The following is a 19,683-nucleotide window of genomic DNA, read 5'->3' as shown; positions in this document are numbered from 1 at the left end:
GGGGGGGGTTAGCAGTAGGGGGAAGGATTTTATTGATTAGCAGCTGGCAGAGTAACTGTAGATGGGTTATAGAAGCACAGGTGATCCAGGAGCTTGAGGCCTGCACAGTTTGGGACATTTCCCACATAAATCGGTCACAGATTTAAATCTGCAAGGTTCCAATGATGTGCATGTCAACTGAGTCAGAATTAAATTTAGCCTGTATAAATCGGACAGCAATGTACGGATCTCTAGTGTACGCTTGGGAGAGTGTTCATGCACGGTAGAGTGAAGCGACCGATAAAAACACATGGTTGTGTGTGTGCATGTTTACACTCGCCTGTGAATATACATGCTTAGTCTCAAGTCAGGTGTTCTCTCCTGTTCTGTCTGTAAAGGCCACGCCCTCAAATGTCACACATGCGTGGCGTCCAATGATGACGACTGCAACCGACAGGGCTCCACCTCCTGTCCTCAGTACGCTGATGCCTGCTCCACCATCACAGGACCCAGTGAGTAAACACCCACAAACACAAACACAAGGCCATGAAAACTTGCAACACAAGTATGGTGTAGTCGAATACAGTTGTGTAAATGCCTCACTAGAGGTCAGCACATCCCTGGCACATCTCTGCCTGTGTGAGGTAGGAGTTTAAGGAAGTTGGTAGGGCTTAAAATAGTGTTGTTTCCATTGAGTGAAGGTCAGTATTAAAACCCATAATACAGCAGCGGAAGTATTTCTGTACAATAGTTTCATGCTTTGCAGATACACGGCCTATTCCTTATTCTGTCAATGTTGTCTTATTCTGTTTGCTTATGTATATGTGTGTGTGTGTGTGTGTGTGTGTGAGAGAGAGAGAGTGTGTGTGTGTGTGTGTGTGTGTGTGTGTCTGTGTGTGTGTGTGTGAGAGAGTGTGTGATCACAAAGCCTCTGCCTCTTCATCCTCTCATCATTTGAGGTTGCTGGATGTTATCCCAGCAGTTTACAATAACCACAGACTTCTCTGTGCCTATCAGTGTGTGTGCGTGCGTGTGAGTGTGTGTGTGTGTGTGTGTGTGTGTGTACGTGTGGGAGTTTGGGGGGAGAGTTCAACGGGTTGACAGCGTCATACCAAATGAACACAAGCAGTCAGTCTGCAAACACTTCAAAGCAATCGGCCATCCTCACACGTCCCTGTGTGTCCCGCTCTCTTTCAGACACCGTGATGAAGTCCTGCACGTACAAGGCTTTCTGCGACAAGGCTAATGGCGGCAGCTCTGGAGCAAAGATGGTGTGTTGCTTCGGTGACGACTGCAACGGGCCCCACAGGAGCCACAGCCACGGGGATCACCACCACAACAGTGCAGGGGCTCTCTCCTCCAGCCCTCTCCTGCTCATCACAGCCCTGTTGTTGCGTTTGGCCTCCAATCAGCTCTAAACTCTTCCAGCTCTTCTTCTTCAATTGTTATGTTATCAACCCATCTGTCCATCCACCCTTTTTAAATCCAAGTTTTAAAAAAAAAAAAAGGATTTGAGCTGTAGAGAGTTTCATGTGTTTTGAGATTGTGGTGAACACAAAAAAGTGTTTCTGATGCGGTGGTGCATTCAAGGAGCATGGTCTGTCCTGTAAATACCAGCTGCATTTCAGCAGCTTCCATTTTTTTTTTTTAATTATTATTAAAAACCTGAATAATAACTTCATTATCTACAGTGCTGTTAACTTTCAGATGTAACGCTATGAACCCGAGAACATTTGTAGTGAATAAATGTGTACAAAGTGAAGTGCACCCACTCACAGCTCTGGCCTGGCTGGTGGGACTTGGGTGTGATTTTGGTAGGTGTTTGGGTTCTTCAGTGGGTAGCTAGTGCACAGCTTGCTTGACACCAATAGAACCACATTATTCACTTGTGTTGTTGCCGAGGTAACCCCAAGCTAAGTCTTTTAACAGCACAATCAGCTCAGGAAAAAATTTAAAAAAAACGTTTGTAAGAACATGTTTAGTGCTTGAATTGTTAATTTTTTGTGCATGCAAGCTTGTCTGAATAAAGATACAATCACACCTTTATTTTTATCTGTGTACGGTGTCTGATTCTACGTGAGTAAGATGACTGTGGTTTGGCATTTGATATCCTACACTTGACTTTTAAAAGCCAGAGAAAAGAAATGTGAGTTTATGGGCAGGTCCCTGGTATGAAAGGATACCTGCAGATGCATGCTTACCCTGGAGAAAACAGTCTGATAGTTGGTGATTTTCAGCACAAACAGGAGGGAGTGGGGGTGGGGTGTCTGTGGAAACTTCAAGACTTCCTTCTGCAACCGTGTAACTGTGTAAGTCCTGTGCAGTCGCCACAGGATATGAAATCAGTGAGGTAGGTCTCCATCCTCAGGCAGGTCATATGATGGGCAACCACTTCCTTTTTAACAGCAGGACATATGTTTTTTTATCAAAAGAGAGAAAACAGAATAAATGCTGACATTTCTTACATCAGCGTTTATAAATGCGACATGTATGAAAACTCTAAATCCCAGACTCTTGACGAGACATAAAGTGTTGAAACCAGGAGGTCAGGTCAGTTCATCCTCCTAGCTCTCTTTCTGTCTTTCTGTCTGTGTTTCATCACAGGACTCAAACTGCGATCACCTTTGTGTAACAATGGAGAAACGGTGAAGCAATACCGTAGGATACTGTCTGAGGTGATTCAACAGATTTCACGGGGACATATTTTTATCTTTACACCAAAACATTTGACTGATGTCGAAGTTGCTACTTTGCAGATTAAGATTTGACATGAAAACACAAGATAAGTTCAAAGATATGATGCCTTGCTGGAGTTTAACCTATGATATAGTCAAGACAAGTGCCGCCTGGATCACCTACAATGTTAAATCACATATTTAAACCTGCTTCTGCATCAGTTGTAACGCCTGGATTTCCTCCAACAGCTCTGAGTGACAACCCTAAACCACTTCATACTCTGTTTCACACCTTGCTTGCTCACCAAGTAGTCTCGTTATGACGTCTGTTCCTTAATACTGAACATTTCTCTCGTATTTTTTTTTTCTCTCTGATAGTGAACTGCAACTGAAATATATATGAGCTCCGGTGAATAGCTGTGGTTGGAAGTGTTGCTTCACTGTATTTATCATGGTTGAAACTGCAAGGTAACCTGTTACACATTAAAACTGAACCCAACAATCCCAAACAATCCTTTGACCTAAGCTGCAGAGCACAACGCTGCTCAGGCCACGACTGTTGGTTTGTAACCCGACAAGTGACCGACAGCGATGTCATTTATATGTAAATATGATGTATTTAAAATGGCACTGAGCAAATGAATGCAAAATTATGCATTTGTAAGACTGCAAATAATAACATCTGCAGCTCATTTATGAAATATTTTTTTACTTTAAGCATGTTTGCATAATGCTATTCTTAATTGCACAATAAGAAGACAAGCAGCTACATACAGTATAATACTTGCCATTTTTAAGTTGAACCAACTTTATAAAATGAAGTAAACACAACTACATATTAAGTAAACTTAACAAGTGGAAATGAAGTCAACATAAGTTATGACTAATAGTTATATTTACTTTGTTTTTTTCAAGGCAATCGGTTTCATAGATATGGTCAACTTGTCACATTGTACAGTGAAGAGCCTCACCCTCCTGCACTTCTCACATTAGAAAGTATCTCTTTAGGTACAATTGTGAAGCTGTAACTATCACTGAGGCATAAAACTACACAAATTAAAATAAAAAGAGCTTAGCTTATTTACCATTTCACTCCACCATAAACACCCGACAGTGCAGAGAGAGCTTGAAATGCTCCGGAAATTTAGTTTGTTAGAGGCAAAAATGTTTAAGTGAGGTGAGGTTGGGGGATTTCAGACTCATGACCTCAGTGTTTCTGACATCGTGGCTACAGCCCTGCTGAAGGATGTCCATTGGAGAACGGGAAGTACTTCAAACTCTTGCACCTGTCAAACACCCACTCACCTCCCATGACAGGTGTATGAATTGCTCTATTGTTCACTGGGTCCTCACGCCTTAAAGGGCTGGTTAAGGGGTTGAGACTTGGTTTTAAGGTTCAGGTTAGACTTGGGTTTAGGTTTAGGGTGAGGTATTTATTTGTGATGGTTAAGATTAGCGTAAGGGGCTAGGGAGAGCATCATGCACAGAGAGGGAGTGTTCTCACAACTTATGTAACACAAGCAGCTCTCAGTGAAAGTGTGTATGCGTGAGTGTGTGTGTGTGTGTGTGTGTGTGTGTGTGTGTGTGTGACCCATTTCTCAAGTTACCACCTGAGAGGAGGCGAGATAACATACACATCGCATGCAGTTGCAGGAAGACAAAACAGTGCAAACTTTTTTATTTTCTGGCAAAGCCTCGGTAAGGGGAGTCACACAAAATACCGACAAGATGCCAAAGTTGCACCACTAAAGCTGTTGAAATTACAATACGTGAGGTTAGAAGGGCAGTTAAGCCTGTTGAGCTCGGTTTAGTTCCTCATTATGTGAACGCATCAGCAGCACAGGAGGAGGAGGAGGAGGAGGAGGAGGAGGAGGAGGACCCGGCCGGAGCTGAGAGGACGCATAGATCACATCCGGGGCTGGTTTATTCTAATAACGAAACGTCCTACCCGGAAAAAAAGACAAGTCTTCTGCAATCCGACCACACAAACAAATAGACGAAAGTGTGACAGGCCGATGCACGCCGGCTTCGTAAAAGTCCGCTGTTTGTAAAAGTTGTTAAAAAACTTTTTTCTACCATGCTCGTATTTACCAAACTCGCGTCTCTCCTCTCCGCTTCGTAGCCGTGCGGGGCGCTGGCTGTGGCGTACACTGACTCTCCACAGCGGGTAAGTAGTCCGTCGACAGTGTGTGTGTGTGTGTGTGTGTGTGTGTGTGTGTGTGTGTGTGTGTGTGTGTGTGTGTGCAGATGGTACAGTAGCCCACAGTAGGTGTGGCAGGCCGTTCGTCGGTGAGTCAGGGCAGGTCATCTGAGCTGACCATATGTAACGTCTGTCAGGTGTCCCTGAGTAACTCAACACATCTCAGCTTTTTCATTACAGGCTCATAATCACGTTGTACATGCTCGTCAATGACCATTAAATGTCGTTCAGTGGCGTGAAGCTTGTGTTTGAGCTGCTGCTGCTGAAGAAAGAAAGTGACCAAGCTGCATCTACCAAATATTTTTGTAATCGATTAATCGTTTGGTCCATAAAATGTCAGACAGTAGGCTACTGGAAAAATGCCTGTCACAACTTCCCAGAGCCCAAGTAACGTCATCAGACTGCTTTCTTTTGTCCAATCAACAGCCCAAAACCCAAATATATTCACAGTTTTGAGGTATTGTATTTGAGTAAAAACCTTTTATATACCATATTTTAGTGGAAGATATTGTAGGGTTAGGGTTAGTAGTAGCTACTTTTTACCCCACTATATGTATTTTACATGCATGTTATTTTTCAAATTAACATTTTACATTAAAAACATGTGATGAGTTTGGGAGCTGTAGGAAACTTTTTAGGGTGGGGACAGTGGCTGAAGGATGTGGTTCACTTTGTAAAAAAGCAGCTGGTCCCCAGCTTTATTTGAATTCTTTCAACTGTAACATCCTCCGACCCTAATATATCAAACTAATAAAACAGGGTTGAACTGATAAATCATAGAAGAAATTTCACATTAGAAGTTTCCAGCCACTCTACTTTTGAATGAAGAGCTGCCAATTGACCGGTTATTACCACAATCAGTGACTAGTAGCAAAGGATGAACTAAGAATATAAAACATTTGGGCTGAAAGGAACTTTACAGACCCTCTTCTTCTCTTCCACAAATGTCAGACTTCCCTCCTTTTAGGAAAGGAAAAAAAAACATAACCCCTTTTTTGACCCCTCCTTCCTCCCTAAAAATGTTAACACAGTCCCTAAAAAAATACGAGGCGCTTACATGTTAATGTATCACTAATAAATATTATTAGAAACTGCTGGGATATATTATTATTATAAATAATATTCCACCACTGTCAGCCAAGCTTCATGACTGAGCAGCAAATAGGGAATTTGTTTGACACCATAGCTCGGAAAATGACTCAAATCATTAATTGATTATTCAATTTGATGCCAGTTCTTTTTCTGTCAAATCACCAAATCTTTTTAACTCTAAGTTAAAGTGGTGACTCCAGCGATTTTACATGTCAAAGTCAATTTCATTGTCGCAGGGAGAGTACTATTCGGCCTGTGAACACAGTTGTTTAACGCCTTCACCAGATCTGGAGGGAACTTTTGTCAAACCTGGGAAAATTGAAGTGAAGTCAAGTTGCAGCAGCTGGGTTCCTCGGTTTGGTCTTGCAGGTCAAGTGTTAAGCAAAATCCTGCGTTACAAATTTGGGGGATGGAGTTTGGCAAACCAAGAGAGAGACTACAGCAGTCAGGGAAGTGCAGGATTGAGAGTCTTGTGTAGGATATCTCGGCCTCAGCTGCATCGAGTTTGACTATTCCTTTGTCTTTCTGTCTGAACGTTACTGAATAGCTCTTTTAATCCTTGTATAACTGACTTCAATTAGAATCTGCTCTATCAGTTTCTGTTAATCTGAAAGGAGGCTGGACATAAATAAAGCAGATGTGTATACAGAGTGTAGGTGGGTTTCACTTCACTACCCTGGATGTGGTGAAAGAGAATATCTCTGATATCACCGCTGTGATCTATGCACTCTGTTCTGTCTTCATACATGCAAACTGTTTACATTAACTGGTAGATTTGTGTCATCCTGTTGCATTTCAAAGCCGGATTACTTTAAGAATCTGCTAAAGTCTGAATTCTATTTATTGGTTCAGTTTTGCCAAAGATGCCAAAGCCTTACCACTGCTTCTCCGAGGCAATGCCAAAGCCAGATGTTTTCTGATACCCTGTGTGTGTTTGTGTGAGTGTGAATGAGCGTGTGTGTGTGTGCGCGTGTGTGTGTGCCAGACTCAGCTTTGGTATCTGACCTGAAAAAGGCTTCTGAATGGTTTTCATCTTTGACCTATTACGATAGCAAAAGAAAATATGTTGGATGTCTGACGCATCAGAAACACAGCCCACAAATTTTTCAAAGCAGTTTCAAAATGAAGTATTTTCCTATCCATCGACTTAAACATAGTTTCACAGGAGATCCACAGCGAAAATGTCTGACGTTTGTCTGTGTTTTGTTGGGTGATGTGTGTGTGACCTTTTTCATGGAAATAATTTCCATCTCCTGAAAGGTTGTCAGCCAAGACAGTGCTTTAAAAGTATTTGCAGAGGGAGCCGTTCAGTCCTGATGATATATTTTATATGACTGTCACTTGTGTCATAATTTTTGTTCTTATTAACAAAAAAATGAATAAAATCTGTCACAGATGTGGCTTGGTTGCCATCATATCACGTTTGCGGCCTCATTACATTCAAGTCCTTTCCATAAATTCAAATATTTGGAGAAGTAAAGACCTGTGAAATGGGAAAAAGTGCAGAAACCTTGCTTTGCATTTTTTCTTCAGTGCATCTGACTGTGTGCAGTATGTCATTGTGGTTACTTCAAATTTACTCAGAAGAGATGCAAGAGAAACAACATTGGAGGGACTGAAAAGTTCCCCCAGTAACTTAAGGAGGACAAGATTATAAAATGGAGCTCTCACCACGCCAGAAGCTTTCCAACTCCCCCAAAGAATAATAAAAAAAAAAGTCTTAAATTTACTGTCAGTTGTCTGCCATGGATGAAATTCTCTTGGAAAGCAAACACGATCGAAATACCGTCGGCATACCTGAGTGTCTGGGCTGAATGAATCTTGATTTTTTTTTTTTGCTGTCAATAAGTAGCTCAGTGATTCACATACATGGCATCATCTTAATGAACTCCCCACCACCCTACTCCTCCTCTCCTCTTTTTCCCTCTTCTCCCTCCCTCTCCTCTGTCTCTTCTCTGGCCAGTGGAAATGTGCGTGTGTGCAGATCTTGAGTGCAGTCTGTAATTTTTGGCTGTGGTGGAGGGCCTCAGCTCAGCCTTGGGCTTCAGGGTTTGCTGCTCAGCCTCAATCACGTCACATGAAAAACTGCTGAGTGTGAGCGGGTCTCTTTCTTCCTGTCTGTGTGTGTGTGTGTGTGTGTGTGTGTGTGTGTGTGTGTGTGTGTGTGTGTGTGCGTGTGTGCGCATGATTGTGTGTGTTTGAACACTAAATGAAAGATGGTTTATCCTCCACATCTGTGTGTCTCTGCCTCTCCGTCTGTCTCCTGCTGTTGCTGCCTTTACATTTTGCCTCCCATTGTCCATCTCGCTTGATTCTCCGTCTTTCTGTCTGTCCATCTGTCCCAGTGATATGTGATAGCAGCAGTATGCCGTACGTGGACCGGCTGAACCGTGTTTGTGGCTTCCTGGACATCGAGGAGAAGGAGAGCAGCTGCCGCTTTCAGAGACGATACTTCATCCTCGACACACAGGGAAATGCTCTGCTGTGGTATATGGATAACCCTCAGGTGCTCCACACATACATGCATGACACCACGCTTGCACAAACAGCAAAAGGAAGTGAAACTGACCAATAGAAGCCGTGTAACCTTGGACCCTGAGCCAATGACGAGTCTGTGTGTTTGTGTTTGCATGCAGAACCTGCCCAGTGGAGCCAGCTTTGTTGGCAGTCTGAAACTAACCTACATCTCTAAGGTAAACCGCTCTGTCATTTCCCTCTGCTGTGGGTTGTAGTTACATAAAGTCCTGTGTACTAACACATCTCGAGCAGGCGTTTTCGAGCGGTGTGGACGCAGGAATTCGCAGAGTGCACACAAATAGAAACATGCAAATAGGCTTCACAGATACAGGAGATGTCTGGGTTATCTGCTGTTATAGTTAACGGTCACATGCGGCGCAGAGCTGAAGCAGACTTTGTGAAGTTTTCCAGATGTCACGGCGCTCGCTGAGCTAACCAGAGATAATGACATCTGGCTTCAGTGCACTGTTGTGCTGACAGCTCCTCCCTGGACACTCTTAGTCAAATAGACATCAAAGATATGAACTGTTTCTTCTCCTCTCCTCTCCTTTTGTCTCCTCTTCTTTCTATTACTTTTCTCTCATTTCCTTTTGTCTCCTATCCTTATTTTTGTGACCTTTTCTCTCCCCTTCCTTTGTCTCCTCCCTTTTCTTTTTGTCTCCTCTCCTCTCCTCTCCTCTCCTCTCCTCTCAGGTGAGTGAAGCCACAGCGAAGCAAAAGCCCAAGACGGAGTTCTGTTTTGGTGAGTTTTTCAGGGAAACAGTGAGTCAGTCTCATGCAGTAGCGCACAATGGCATTAATTTTGTTTACACATGTGATACGATTATATAATGTGGTTATTGAGGATATTCATGGAAAGGATGTCTATTTCTGCAGTCATCAATGCAGTTTCCCGGCGGTACTTCCTCCAAGCCAACGATGTGACTGACATGAGGGACTGGGTGGCTGCTCTCAACAGGGCCAGCAAGATCACTGTGAGTGCAACACACACACACACTCACACGCACACGCACACGCACACGCACATGCATGAAATTATAACCAGATGTCTTTGCCTAATGTGCAGTTAGTAGAAGGCTAAACTAACAGTCATTGATAAGGGATTTGTTTCCACCTGAGCACAGGAAGCTGCAGTTTGTGGTTGTGTAACAGAAGCCGGTTTGGCCTGGGTGGGTGCATATACCAGCGCGTTGCCTACAAATCTAAGCCTACAAACCCTCTGACACACTTGGTGAAGAGGAAATTGTGATTGTGCACAATTATGAGCAATAGCACACTCGCATTGCTGTGGCCGAGGTGTCAAAACATCATTGTATGTGTGTGTGAAAGAGCATCACATCACACATTTGCATTATATTTGTGTTTGTTCGGCAACAGGACCGGGACATTTTTATATAACCGGCAACATGCAGATGTTTCATGACGGCAGATGACAGAGAAGAGTCTCTCTCTTTCTCTCTCACCTGCACACTGACACAGGAAGCAGCGCCGCTCACTCTCTCTTTCACTTCCCCTTCGATTGGAGGGCTACTTTGCCGCCTTCTCTGAGCTTGCTTAGCCTCAATGAAACTGTGTGAAAGCACTTTCTAAAGCAGAGTGGACATGATGTCAATGCAGGAATAAAAGTAAAACACTGACTCATGGATTTCAGGCTTTTATTACCAAAAGATAAGAGTATATAAAACGCAGCTCTTCAAATGATTTGATTTATTTTTCTTCTTCAGCCACATCAGGGCGGGGTGGTTTATATTTTTGTGAGATACTTTGTGTTTGATTCACACTCAGCTGCCAGTTTACTTGCTGCATGCACGTTATAATGTCCAGTTTATGTTCAGAAGTGTTTGTCCACCCCATTTATATCAATGAGTGGAGGCTAAGTAACAGCTCTAAAACATCTCTCTGTATAATACAATACAGCACATATGAACTTTCAAGACTTGATAACAAAACATGTTCCAGCTGTTTTTGCCAAAATCGACCGTTAACTTTTCATTGTAATTTGGCGAGTGTGTGTTAACGGTAAGCGCAAGCTGGATGCTTTCATCCAGAACATTTCACAGTTGTTCTGCTGCAGCACAAGGACTCCCAGTGGGAATTAAACCACTAACTAATGGCCGTTAGAGCAAACGTTACCCCCAGCAGTTTTACTTTCTAATGTGAGTGTACTTAATGTTATCCTACCTTGTTGACAGGTTCCTAAAGCTGGGACTGCTCCTCCGAGGTCTGATGTGACCGCAGTGATCAGTGACACTCAGGGGGGGAAGAAACAGAAGGCCTACAAGACTGAGATCATAGGCGGTGTGGTGGTGCACACTCTTATCCAGGTAAAGTAGAGGAAGCTAAAACCAGTGTGGTTACAATAATGACAATGTCAGCGGTGACTGATTTTTTTTTTTTTTTTTTTTATCTGACTGTGGAATTAAATTTTTACCAAAGCTAAAATAGCTTCCACCGTGCTTAAGTGTAAGCTGAGCTATCTGAAGACAGTGACTGTTATAATGGTAATGAAGATGGTTATGATGAAATGTTTCAGAATGAGAGTGAAGAGACAGAAGGAAGAGAGAGGAAGGGCAACAGGCCGGGCGTGCTGAGATGTGGTTACTGTGTGAAACAGGGGAATGTGGTGAGTACCCAGCTACTTAGAACTGATTAACTCTGTGTTTGAATAAAAAAAGATCTATGTGGAATCTGTAATGTGGCGTGTTTTCCAGAGAAAAAGCTGGAAGAGGCGGTTTTTCATGCTGGATGACAACACAGTCAGTTACTACAAGTCTGAGATGGTGAGGAGCCAGACTTTTTTTTATTTTTTTATTTCCTGTCTCTTTTTGTGTGACTGCGGTCTTTGTCTGGCCATGTCTGAATTGTGCTTATGTTTGTCGCAGGATAAGGAGCCTCTCCGAGCTATTCCACTGAGAGACATTCAGAAGGTCCATGAATGTCTCGTCAAGTCGGGGTGAGTCAAATGTGAATCACTGAGTCAAATTGTCCCACAATTTTACCTTCTCTCCATCTGGTTATTTATCTGATATGGATGTAAAGAAATGCAAATACATGATTTGTATATGAGCAGATAGCGCACAGGCACAAACAGCATCTGAACTGTTGCAGTTGAATCAAATAGACTATAGGCTAAAACATGGAGAGGCCTGGCGCTGTGCGCACTTTGACAGTAGAAGGGAAAATGACAAGCTGAAGTTAGGGACCGTTTTAAAAGTGCATGCAAAAAGGCCAAGAAAGTTTTTCAGACTTTTGTCAATAGCTTTGCTTTCATAGACACTAGAAACATCAACCTTTGGATACAAAAATATCCCATAAACTATTTCAGCTTTTTTTTTTTTTTTTTTTTGACACTTCAGACCACTTTATGTTAATCTGAGCCTCTTCCTATTATATACACAACCTCGATTTTTTTTTAAAGAGATATGATGCAATACAACCCAGTGCAATTCAGACTTGTATTTTACCACTATAATAAATCTTTCCTTCTGTTTCTGTTATTCGTTTCCTCCTGGATCATTAGAAGCAACACAGCTTTTACTCAGACAGTTTGGACTTACTTTTCTTTTTTTTTTTTTTTGCAATGTGCATTTCAAATACAAATCATGCTTTATTTTTTGAACACCAGCCACATTCAGGATAAATCCAAGTAAAATAATATTGAGATAAACAGATAACGATAGTAGCTTTGCAATACACTTGCACTATCTTATAGCCCTCCCTTTAGACACTGTATGTTTCAGCAGGATAATTTTTCACTTTCAGGGATCTCCTGCTGCGAGACAACCTGTTTGAAATCATCACCAGCTCCCGAACTTTCTACATTCAGGTAAAATCTCTTTCACCTGTTCATCTGAACCCTAATTCATCACATGCTTTTCAAATCTGTGTGTGTAACGCAGACTTAATGAACACGGAAAGTCAGCAGTCCCAGGTGTATCTGATCTGATGTTTTGACTTGTTTTCTCTAAATGCTCTGCTGCTGATGTGTGGCAAGAAAAGTTTGTTTTTGTGAAATGGGTACAGCCATCTGTTACCATAACAACAATAACATCCTGTTCCTTCCCCTGGGAGAACAGCTGATGGAGACGGCGAGGGTCTGATCAGATGGGAAGTGCGAAAGAGAGAGAGAGAGAGAGAGAGAGAGAGAGAGAGAGGCTGCATGTGCTAGCACTTTTATTTTTATCTGTGCAAGAAAAAAAGGAAGCATGACAAACATTTAAACTAAATAAAAAACACAACACATAAACAAAAATAAGTTGAACAGAGATTATTATCACAGTGGAAGTGCAGACACCAAAATAAAAAATCACATTACAAATTAAAATTAGAGCCCGTTATTAATATTGATAGTTGTGAGTTTGAAAAGCCTGATAGCGATATATCAATAATAATAATAATCATGTTAATAATAAAAACTAGGGTTTTCTTTAATGTCCCTGCTAAACACGGTAACAAATGAAATGAAATGCCCACGACAGTTTATAAAAACCAAAGCTGCGGAAAATCAAAAGGATGTAATTTTATGCCTTGCCTAAATGCCTCTCTGCTCCCCCTCAGCGCCAACAGTGTGCAACACTAGCTTAGAAATGGAGTCTGCTAATGTCAGCAAACACAAATACCACATAAGCAAAAAACTGAAGATGTTAATTTTTTTAAATGGGTCACAAATACACACTTTAAGTTTTTAAAGAAGGCTACATCATATCCGAAGACAACTGGGCACTGTAGGTTTTGGCAAACCTTACTCAAATGGGAGAAAAAAGTGCATATGTTGCGGACTGTTTTTAGTGGGGGATTAATACAAAATTTCTCAAAAAGTATTTGTGGCTGCAGAACAGACTACACAGGAGTCAAAATAAACCAAACTGCCCGTGTCATGAAGGATTCTCGTTTCGGATTCAGTTTCGCTCATTCATGTGTTTTTACTTGTTTTTAGACACAACAATGGAGGTACTGTATCTGGCTCAGACGAATAGTCTGTATGTTGATCTTTCATGAGATTTGTTGACAGATAAAAAAAATATAGAGTTCCTCCAGGCTTAAACTTTAAAATAAGATTAGCAGCTATTAGAAAATATGAAAACAGGGCAAACTAGTTCAATGGCTGGTGTGAAAATGACTGCAGATGTTCTGATCTGCAACGATTCATCTTCTGGTCACTTTTCTCTGCAGACAGACTCTCCAGAGGAGATGCATGGTTGGATCAGGGACATTGAGATGAAGATTCAGGAGTTCAGATGTCCCCCTAAGGTAACTCTTTTGTCTCTCCCCTCTCTTCTGAGGAAAGAAACAGTGAAACTCTTGATTCTGACTAATAAAAATGCTGTTTTTTGTCTCTCTTATTGCAGGGATTTTCATTTAAACGTGCGTCTTCTCTCTACCGAAGTCACAATGCCTCCTCTGCATCTCGTGGTCAACAGAGTGATGACCGCAGGCCTCCACTTGTCAATCCTGCTCTGTGGCGCCAGGCTGGCAGCCATGGACGCCTGTCCCGCTGAGTGAGCCCTCCATCATGGACGCAGAGGATGAAGACAGCACTTTCAGCTCCATACCCACCTTGCCTTCTCTTTCTTCCTCCTCCACCTCTTCCTCCACCTCCTCCTCCTCAAACTCCCTCTCTACCCCAACCCCTTGCCCCAGCGTGAATCCCCCACCTTCGACCAGCGGACTGGGGATCCTCACAGCATCAGGAGACGTGGCCAGCGGGCGTCGGAGGCACCGCTCTCAGCCTCAGTCTCACACCAGCTGCAACTTCCCCTACAGCTTGGATGACGACGGCATCCGCACCACAGACGTCTAGTTCAGTGAAGTCTGTCCAGACTCCTGTGTGGACTAAAGTGTTGGTACCTGCTTTAAAATGAATGTGACTGGTAATAATAGTATTCCCTGCTAATGAAGTGACACTGTGACCATCTGCCTCAATGCCATGACATGAGATTGGGATTGGGGCCCCCTGCTGGTTTTGTAGCTGCATTGCAGACGAAGGATCACCCAGCTGGAAGGAGACCAAGAGGAGCAATGTTTGTTGTTCACAGGACTGTGAAAAGGTATGATGGAGTGTTTTTTAGTGCAACTTCCTCTGAAAACTTGAATAATCTTGTTGTTAGTTGTTCTTGCGGACTTACAAATTATGGCACATGCTTTCAATCTGTTGCACTTGGCTCCTATTAGACATGTATGACTGTCTCCGGGATCGTGTTCTCACCCCTGCTGTAAGTATTCACAAAGAAGTGTTGAAAGGCATTTTAACACGTTGCTATCCATATGTTTTATATTCAAGCTTATGTTCACAAAACACTTCAAGATAATTTGGACAAAGTTATTTTCCTTTTGAGCCGAGCAGTGTTTTTTGTTCCTTGTTTCTTCCTGAGACACACATTATATGAAAAGCCTCACATCTACTTACCTTCCTTAATAATTAACAAGCATTTATTACTACAATGTAATCAGGTGTCTGGGGGAAAGTATCCTGTAGGTCTCATAAAAAAGGTACCTGCACTCACTTGCCAACTGACTCTGTATCTGTGTAGACAGAGAAGATGGAGTCAGCAGCAGCTTGTATGTGTTCGCACTATGTTTTAAACTTTCTAATCTTTTAATACTTGGCTTAAAGATCAATCATCAGGAAACTGTGACTCCTCTTTTAGCTTGTAACGTGGTACCATAACAGCACGGCAGTGTTTTCCATGGTACTTGTTGTAGAATGTACTTCCTATATCAAAGTACGGCTGGTCAACTGGTTGACAGCTTTGTAAATGTGATTTTCTTATTGCAGCATTATGTGGTTAGAATGTGCCACTACTTTTGGTAATTTAATTGAAATTCCGCACTTTGCTTTTCTCATTTTTACTTGTGTTTTTAAGATTTTTGTCACAGCTTTCACAGCAGTTATCTTAGCTTCCTCTGAGACGATGCCTCAGATACTTCGTGTTGTTACACCGGCAGTCGCAGCCCTTCTCAGGTTCACCTCAAGACTTTATTGATGTGGTACCATGTTCCATTCCTCTTTCCGTTTTCTGAATCTGTGTGTACTTGTCTGCCTGCGTATATTGTTAATTTTCCTTCTTGTACATTAAATGATGCTTTGTATTCCTCTTGTTTGGGCTGTTTTTTAACACCTTTGAAGTTTATGGGTTGTTTCAGACTTTTCACACTCTCGCCATCTAGTGGCAAGTGTGTCAATCCCCATTTTACCCCAAAGACATCACAAAGAAACTTGGATGAGTTTTCTAATTTACCTCATGATAGAAGGGATGACATTAAGACTTTTAACTTTTATCTTTGTTTTCTCTCTAAAGGGCAAACATGTCCAACTGCCAGGCATGCAGTGGGTCAGGGCCAGCGCATTTGCCCTTTAACACTGTCACCTTAAACACATGCAGACCACGTAGATACAAAAATAAGAATGCACACACATGCCCATCGAGTGCCCAGAGGCTGTGTTAAGTGAAGTGTTTCACACGTCCAGTGCAAAGGTCCATTAGGTAAAATGCCTAAAACGATGTCCTGACCTACGTCCACTTCCCTCTCTGCCTCCCCAGTGCAGCTGTGTTGCTGCAGGACTGGCGAGAGTAAAATGTCTCCACTGAACAGTTTAAATTGTCGTTAGGTAAAAAAGGCCCTGAGTGCCCGTGAAATGTCAGCTGTGTTGAAATGAGTTTTCAGTCTGTTAAATACAGAGCTCCTCTAGGTACTGAGAGAAAGCCAAGCAGAAACATGTGGGGATGAAGACAGTGATGAAAGTTAGGTGAGGTTAAAGAAAGAAAAACTATGACATTGCTGATGGAGGATGAGCTTGTGGGGAACAACATGCACCTGTGTAAAATAAACTCAAATCTGCCGTTTATTGCCACTTAGACACTCACTAAACTGTGAGGCTTTGGCACATTGGTCTAAAACCTCCAAACATTATAATCTCGTCCTCTGGTGAGCTCCTAATCACTCTTTAATTCAGTGACTATGCACAGTCTGAGAAACAAAGAGATAATGTCTGGAAATATGACAACACACTGGGAAGCCCTTGAGGTTGAATTTCTTGTTCATAAAGAAAAGGTCACATAGCACTTCAGTTTGACACCTGTGAGTGACAGCAGCTCTGAGGGCAGACGGACACACTGCTCCCTTAAATGTTAATGTTCCCACATGGATGACTCTGCTCTCTCTCTCTCTCTCTCTCTCTCTGCCTGCTTCTGATGTCGTCACACTCTGGTCATCTTAAATGTTACAAAATATAATCATGGCTCCCACTACTATGGTGCTGTATGTTTTATTGCTTGTAGACTGACATAAGGAATGTGTATAAGGCAAAGACAGACGTGGCGTGTTTGGTTTGTTTCTTCTGGACCTAATCATACCGACGTCTTTGCTCGCAGCTGTTATTTCCCTGTTTGCAGAAGAAAACCACTAGAGGGAGCTGCATGACACCACACCGTCTATGGTGCAATGAGCTTATGTAGCAGCCTTACTCCATCACAAACACTCACATTAAAACCCTGCAAAACTTCACACAGAAGCTATAAAGCGATTCAGAGTCAATCCCAACATTAAAGCCCGACTAAAATGAGAAATTGAGGAAGATATGCCAGATGATCAACAATGAAAAATACATGACTTTCCTTTGATTGTGCTTTACACTTTATGTTGCTTTTCGTACTGCTTTGTCACCTTCAAAATAAAAGCCCCAACAGAACTAACACGGAGGGATCAAATCAGCACAGAACCTGTGTAGAATCAGTATAAACACTGTTGTCGCTACTAGACCAAACATAACAGCCATCTAAAACCAACACCTTTAATTAAGTTTCACCCCATTGTTGAAAGAAATAGTTCAGTTACATAATTTATTCAGTTGTCAAAAAGTATTAATTGTTCATATTTTGTACAATTATTACAGTTTTATGGTACTAGCTGCTGAATCTTATACCAGCACATGAAATGGACACTACAGCAAGACACTACTGCTGGTTCTCAAACAATAAAAAATAAGGGACAAGTAACTTAAAGTTATAATATGTAACTTTTCCATATTAAAATGTCTAAAAATGACTAGACTTATGTTACATATTTTTTTTAGTTGTGTTCTTACATTATCCGAAAATGTTTCCAGCAATTCAACAAATACGTGATTTTAACGCGTCCGTGTCATTCGGTCGCCTGTCAGTGACATCATATGGCCAATGCCATGCGTCAGCGTTGTGGTTGCCTGCTAGAATTTGAAAATGGACTTTTATCTAGTTTTAAGCCACACATACCTTTTACACCTCGGTCATTTTGAATTACATATTTTAACGGTGTGAAGGATTGTTGTCATCAGACGTCTGGATCTTAAGTTATCAAAGAAAAAAGCCAAGCAAATGTTAGGCAGCTGGAGACTTCCTGTCCTGTGTCCGCTGAACTGTGTCTCTGAATCACTGATTTCTATAGTCAAACTGCTTTATGGGTGTTTCTACCGATTTTAATCCCCCTCCGTTCGTTATGAAGAGGAGGACACATCTGCGGATAATTCGGCTGCCGGTAAAAACCTGTTGAACGTCTGGTTCGTAAGTTATCAGGGAAACAATCAAAACAAATGTTAGCAGCTGTCTCAGCTCCCAACCCTTACCTGATGTCTCTGTCCGCCTTGAAACACTGACTTTAAACATGAAACTGCTTTATTCTGTGTTTTTAACGGTTACAATCTTTATTGTTTTGATTGAGAGTCTCCAAGGGGCAGAAGTTACATGGGCTACTGTGTGTTTAAGCTTAATTTCCATCTTAAATTGTGCTTAAGGTACTTAAGGTATTCCATCGATACTATTAAATGATTTGATTTGATTTGAAGAATATTACTGTAAAATTCAACTTGCATAACTTGAGTTCTTGAGATACAATATCCTCTGGTTTTAGATTTAAACTGGCGCAAAAAATGATGATGGGATATTATTTGCCACTAAACCAAGTGATCTGATCTGGAAAGACATTTACAGCAAGTCAGATCACATACACTGGCGTTAAAGAGGAGCACAACATTTAACTAAGCCTGTGCAGAAAGCAGAGGCTCACTAACATGTGTAATATGAAGTCATATTAATGTGGAGCAGGTTTTCCTTCATCTGGACTCGGAGGCCCCGTCTGGACCGCTGCCAAACCCCCACCCTCTGCTGTTCCCACATCAGACCGCCTTACAAACTGAGGTGGGGGGGTGGTTGGAATGTATTTTGCCCTGTGTGATGTGATTGTTTGCAGAGAAATGGGTTGACCTTGCCCTCTGATGCCACACACACTCGCTCTGGCCGAGCTGGAGGTGTGTGTGACAGACCTGCTGAGTGCAGGAGGTCTGGGACCGCTTCACCACTTCCTCCAGACAGAGAACAGAGGATCCAGTCAGCTGAAGCCAGGATGGGACAATAATGAGCTGCCCAGCCACCACCACCTCATTTCAGGTATTATTGAAACCTTCGCGTCTCTGTTTTCTTCTGTACAGACCAAGCAACTCTGGGATCATACCCTGAGGAGTTGTATCCCAAAAAACAAAACCCAGTTACTAATTAGATTCATTCAAAGTTTTAAGATTTTTGCAACTTTGCAAGTAAATGAACTTGGATAAACACCAACATTAATAAATTCTAACTTTGATGTGTATATTTTAATAATGTGTGTTAACCTCATGTTTTCACATAGTAAATATTTCATTTTGGAAAAGTGATTTTCAAATAATTTATGGACAAGGTAATGTAATCAATATAAATGTAATGAAACATTTAGATCAGGTTTTTCATACATTCGATTTTATGGAGTTTTATGGAGAATTATTTCTCCATTACACTTCAGTTAATGTTTGGATTATTTCTTAATGAATCATACAAACATTTTGCTTATTGAATATATCCAGGGAATTATTATATCTGAATGGTAACAAAAACTGTTTTTAAAAAAAAAAAAAAAAAAAAAAAAGGTTTTTGTCAGTATGTTGTTATTTTTCAGAAGGAGGCATTAGTCCATTTTACATTTGTCCACAGATGTAATGTGAACAATTAATGAATCGAAATCTTTTAGTGTGGCCACAAAAAAATCTGCCTGATGATTTTGTGTTTTTTTGACTCCCAGATTTCAAATGTTATAAAACAACCACAGAAGTTCAAACGTGTGACTTTAACTCATGACGCAATTAGAGGATTATATTCTTACTGTATTTTTTTCGATTGTGTAATTGTAACCTGCAACGGAGGAAATTTTACAAAA

At 41.6% G+C, this 19,683-nt stretch overlaps 2 protein-coding genes across 2 annotated transcripts in view; both read left to right on the top strand.

Moving 5' to 3' along the window:
* LOC147818717 (uncharacterized) overlaps window positions 1-2,025 on the top strand; it is a 2,262-nt gene extending 237 nt beyond the window's left edge. The window contains exons 2-3 of the mRNA XM_087175870.1: window positions 378-491; window positions 1,177-2,025. Coding sequence (XP_087031996.1) covers window positions 378-491; window positions 1,177-1,397 — 335 coding nt within the window. The 3' untranslated portion in view covers window positions 1,398-2,025. The remainder of the gene's footprint in view (window positions 1-377; window positions 492-1,176) is intronic.
* A 2,551-nt stretch (window positions 2,026-4,576) lies between these two features.
* Window positions 4,577-15,552, top strand: plekha2 (pleckstrin homology domain containing A2). Its single transcript, XM_023413636.2, is given in 13 exon segments — window positions 4,577-4,821; window positions 8,292-8,452; window positions 8,583-8,639; window positions 9,157-9,205; window positions 9,340-9,437; window positions 10,656-10,787; window positions 10,997-11,086; window positions 11,175-11,243; window positions 11,346-11,416; window positions 12,226-12,289; window positions 13,636-13,713; window positions 13,812-13,908; window positions 13,911-15,552. Coding segments are annotated over 12 exon segments (1,299 nt in total). The 5' UTR covers window positions 4,577-4,821; window positions 8,292-8,311; the 3' UTR covers window positions 14,264-15,552.
* The last annotated feature ends 4,131 nt before the right edge of the window (window positions 15,553-19,683 follow it).

This window comes from Seriola lalandi, unplaced genomic scaffold, assembly GCF_002814215.2.
Source record: "Seriola lalandi dorsalis isolate HSWRI2012SDOR001 ecotype SW California unplaced genomic scaffold, Sedor1 jcf7180002054517, whole genome shotgun sequence".
Taxonomy (NCBI): Eukaryota; Metazoa; Chordata; class Actinopteri; order Carangiformes; family Carangidae; genus Seriola; species Seriola lalandi.
This window is presented reverse-complemented; position numbering and strand designations above follow the sequence as displayed.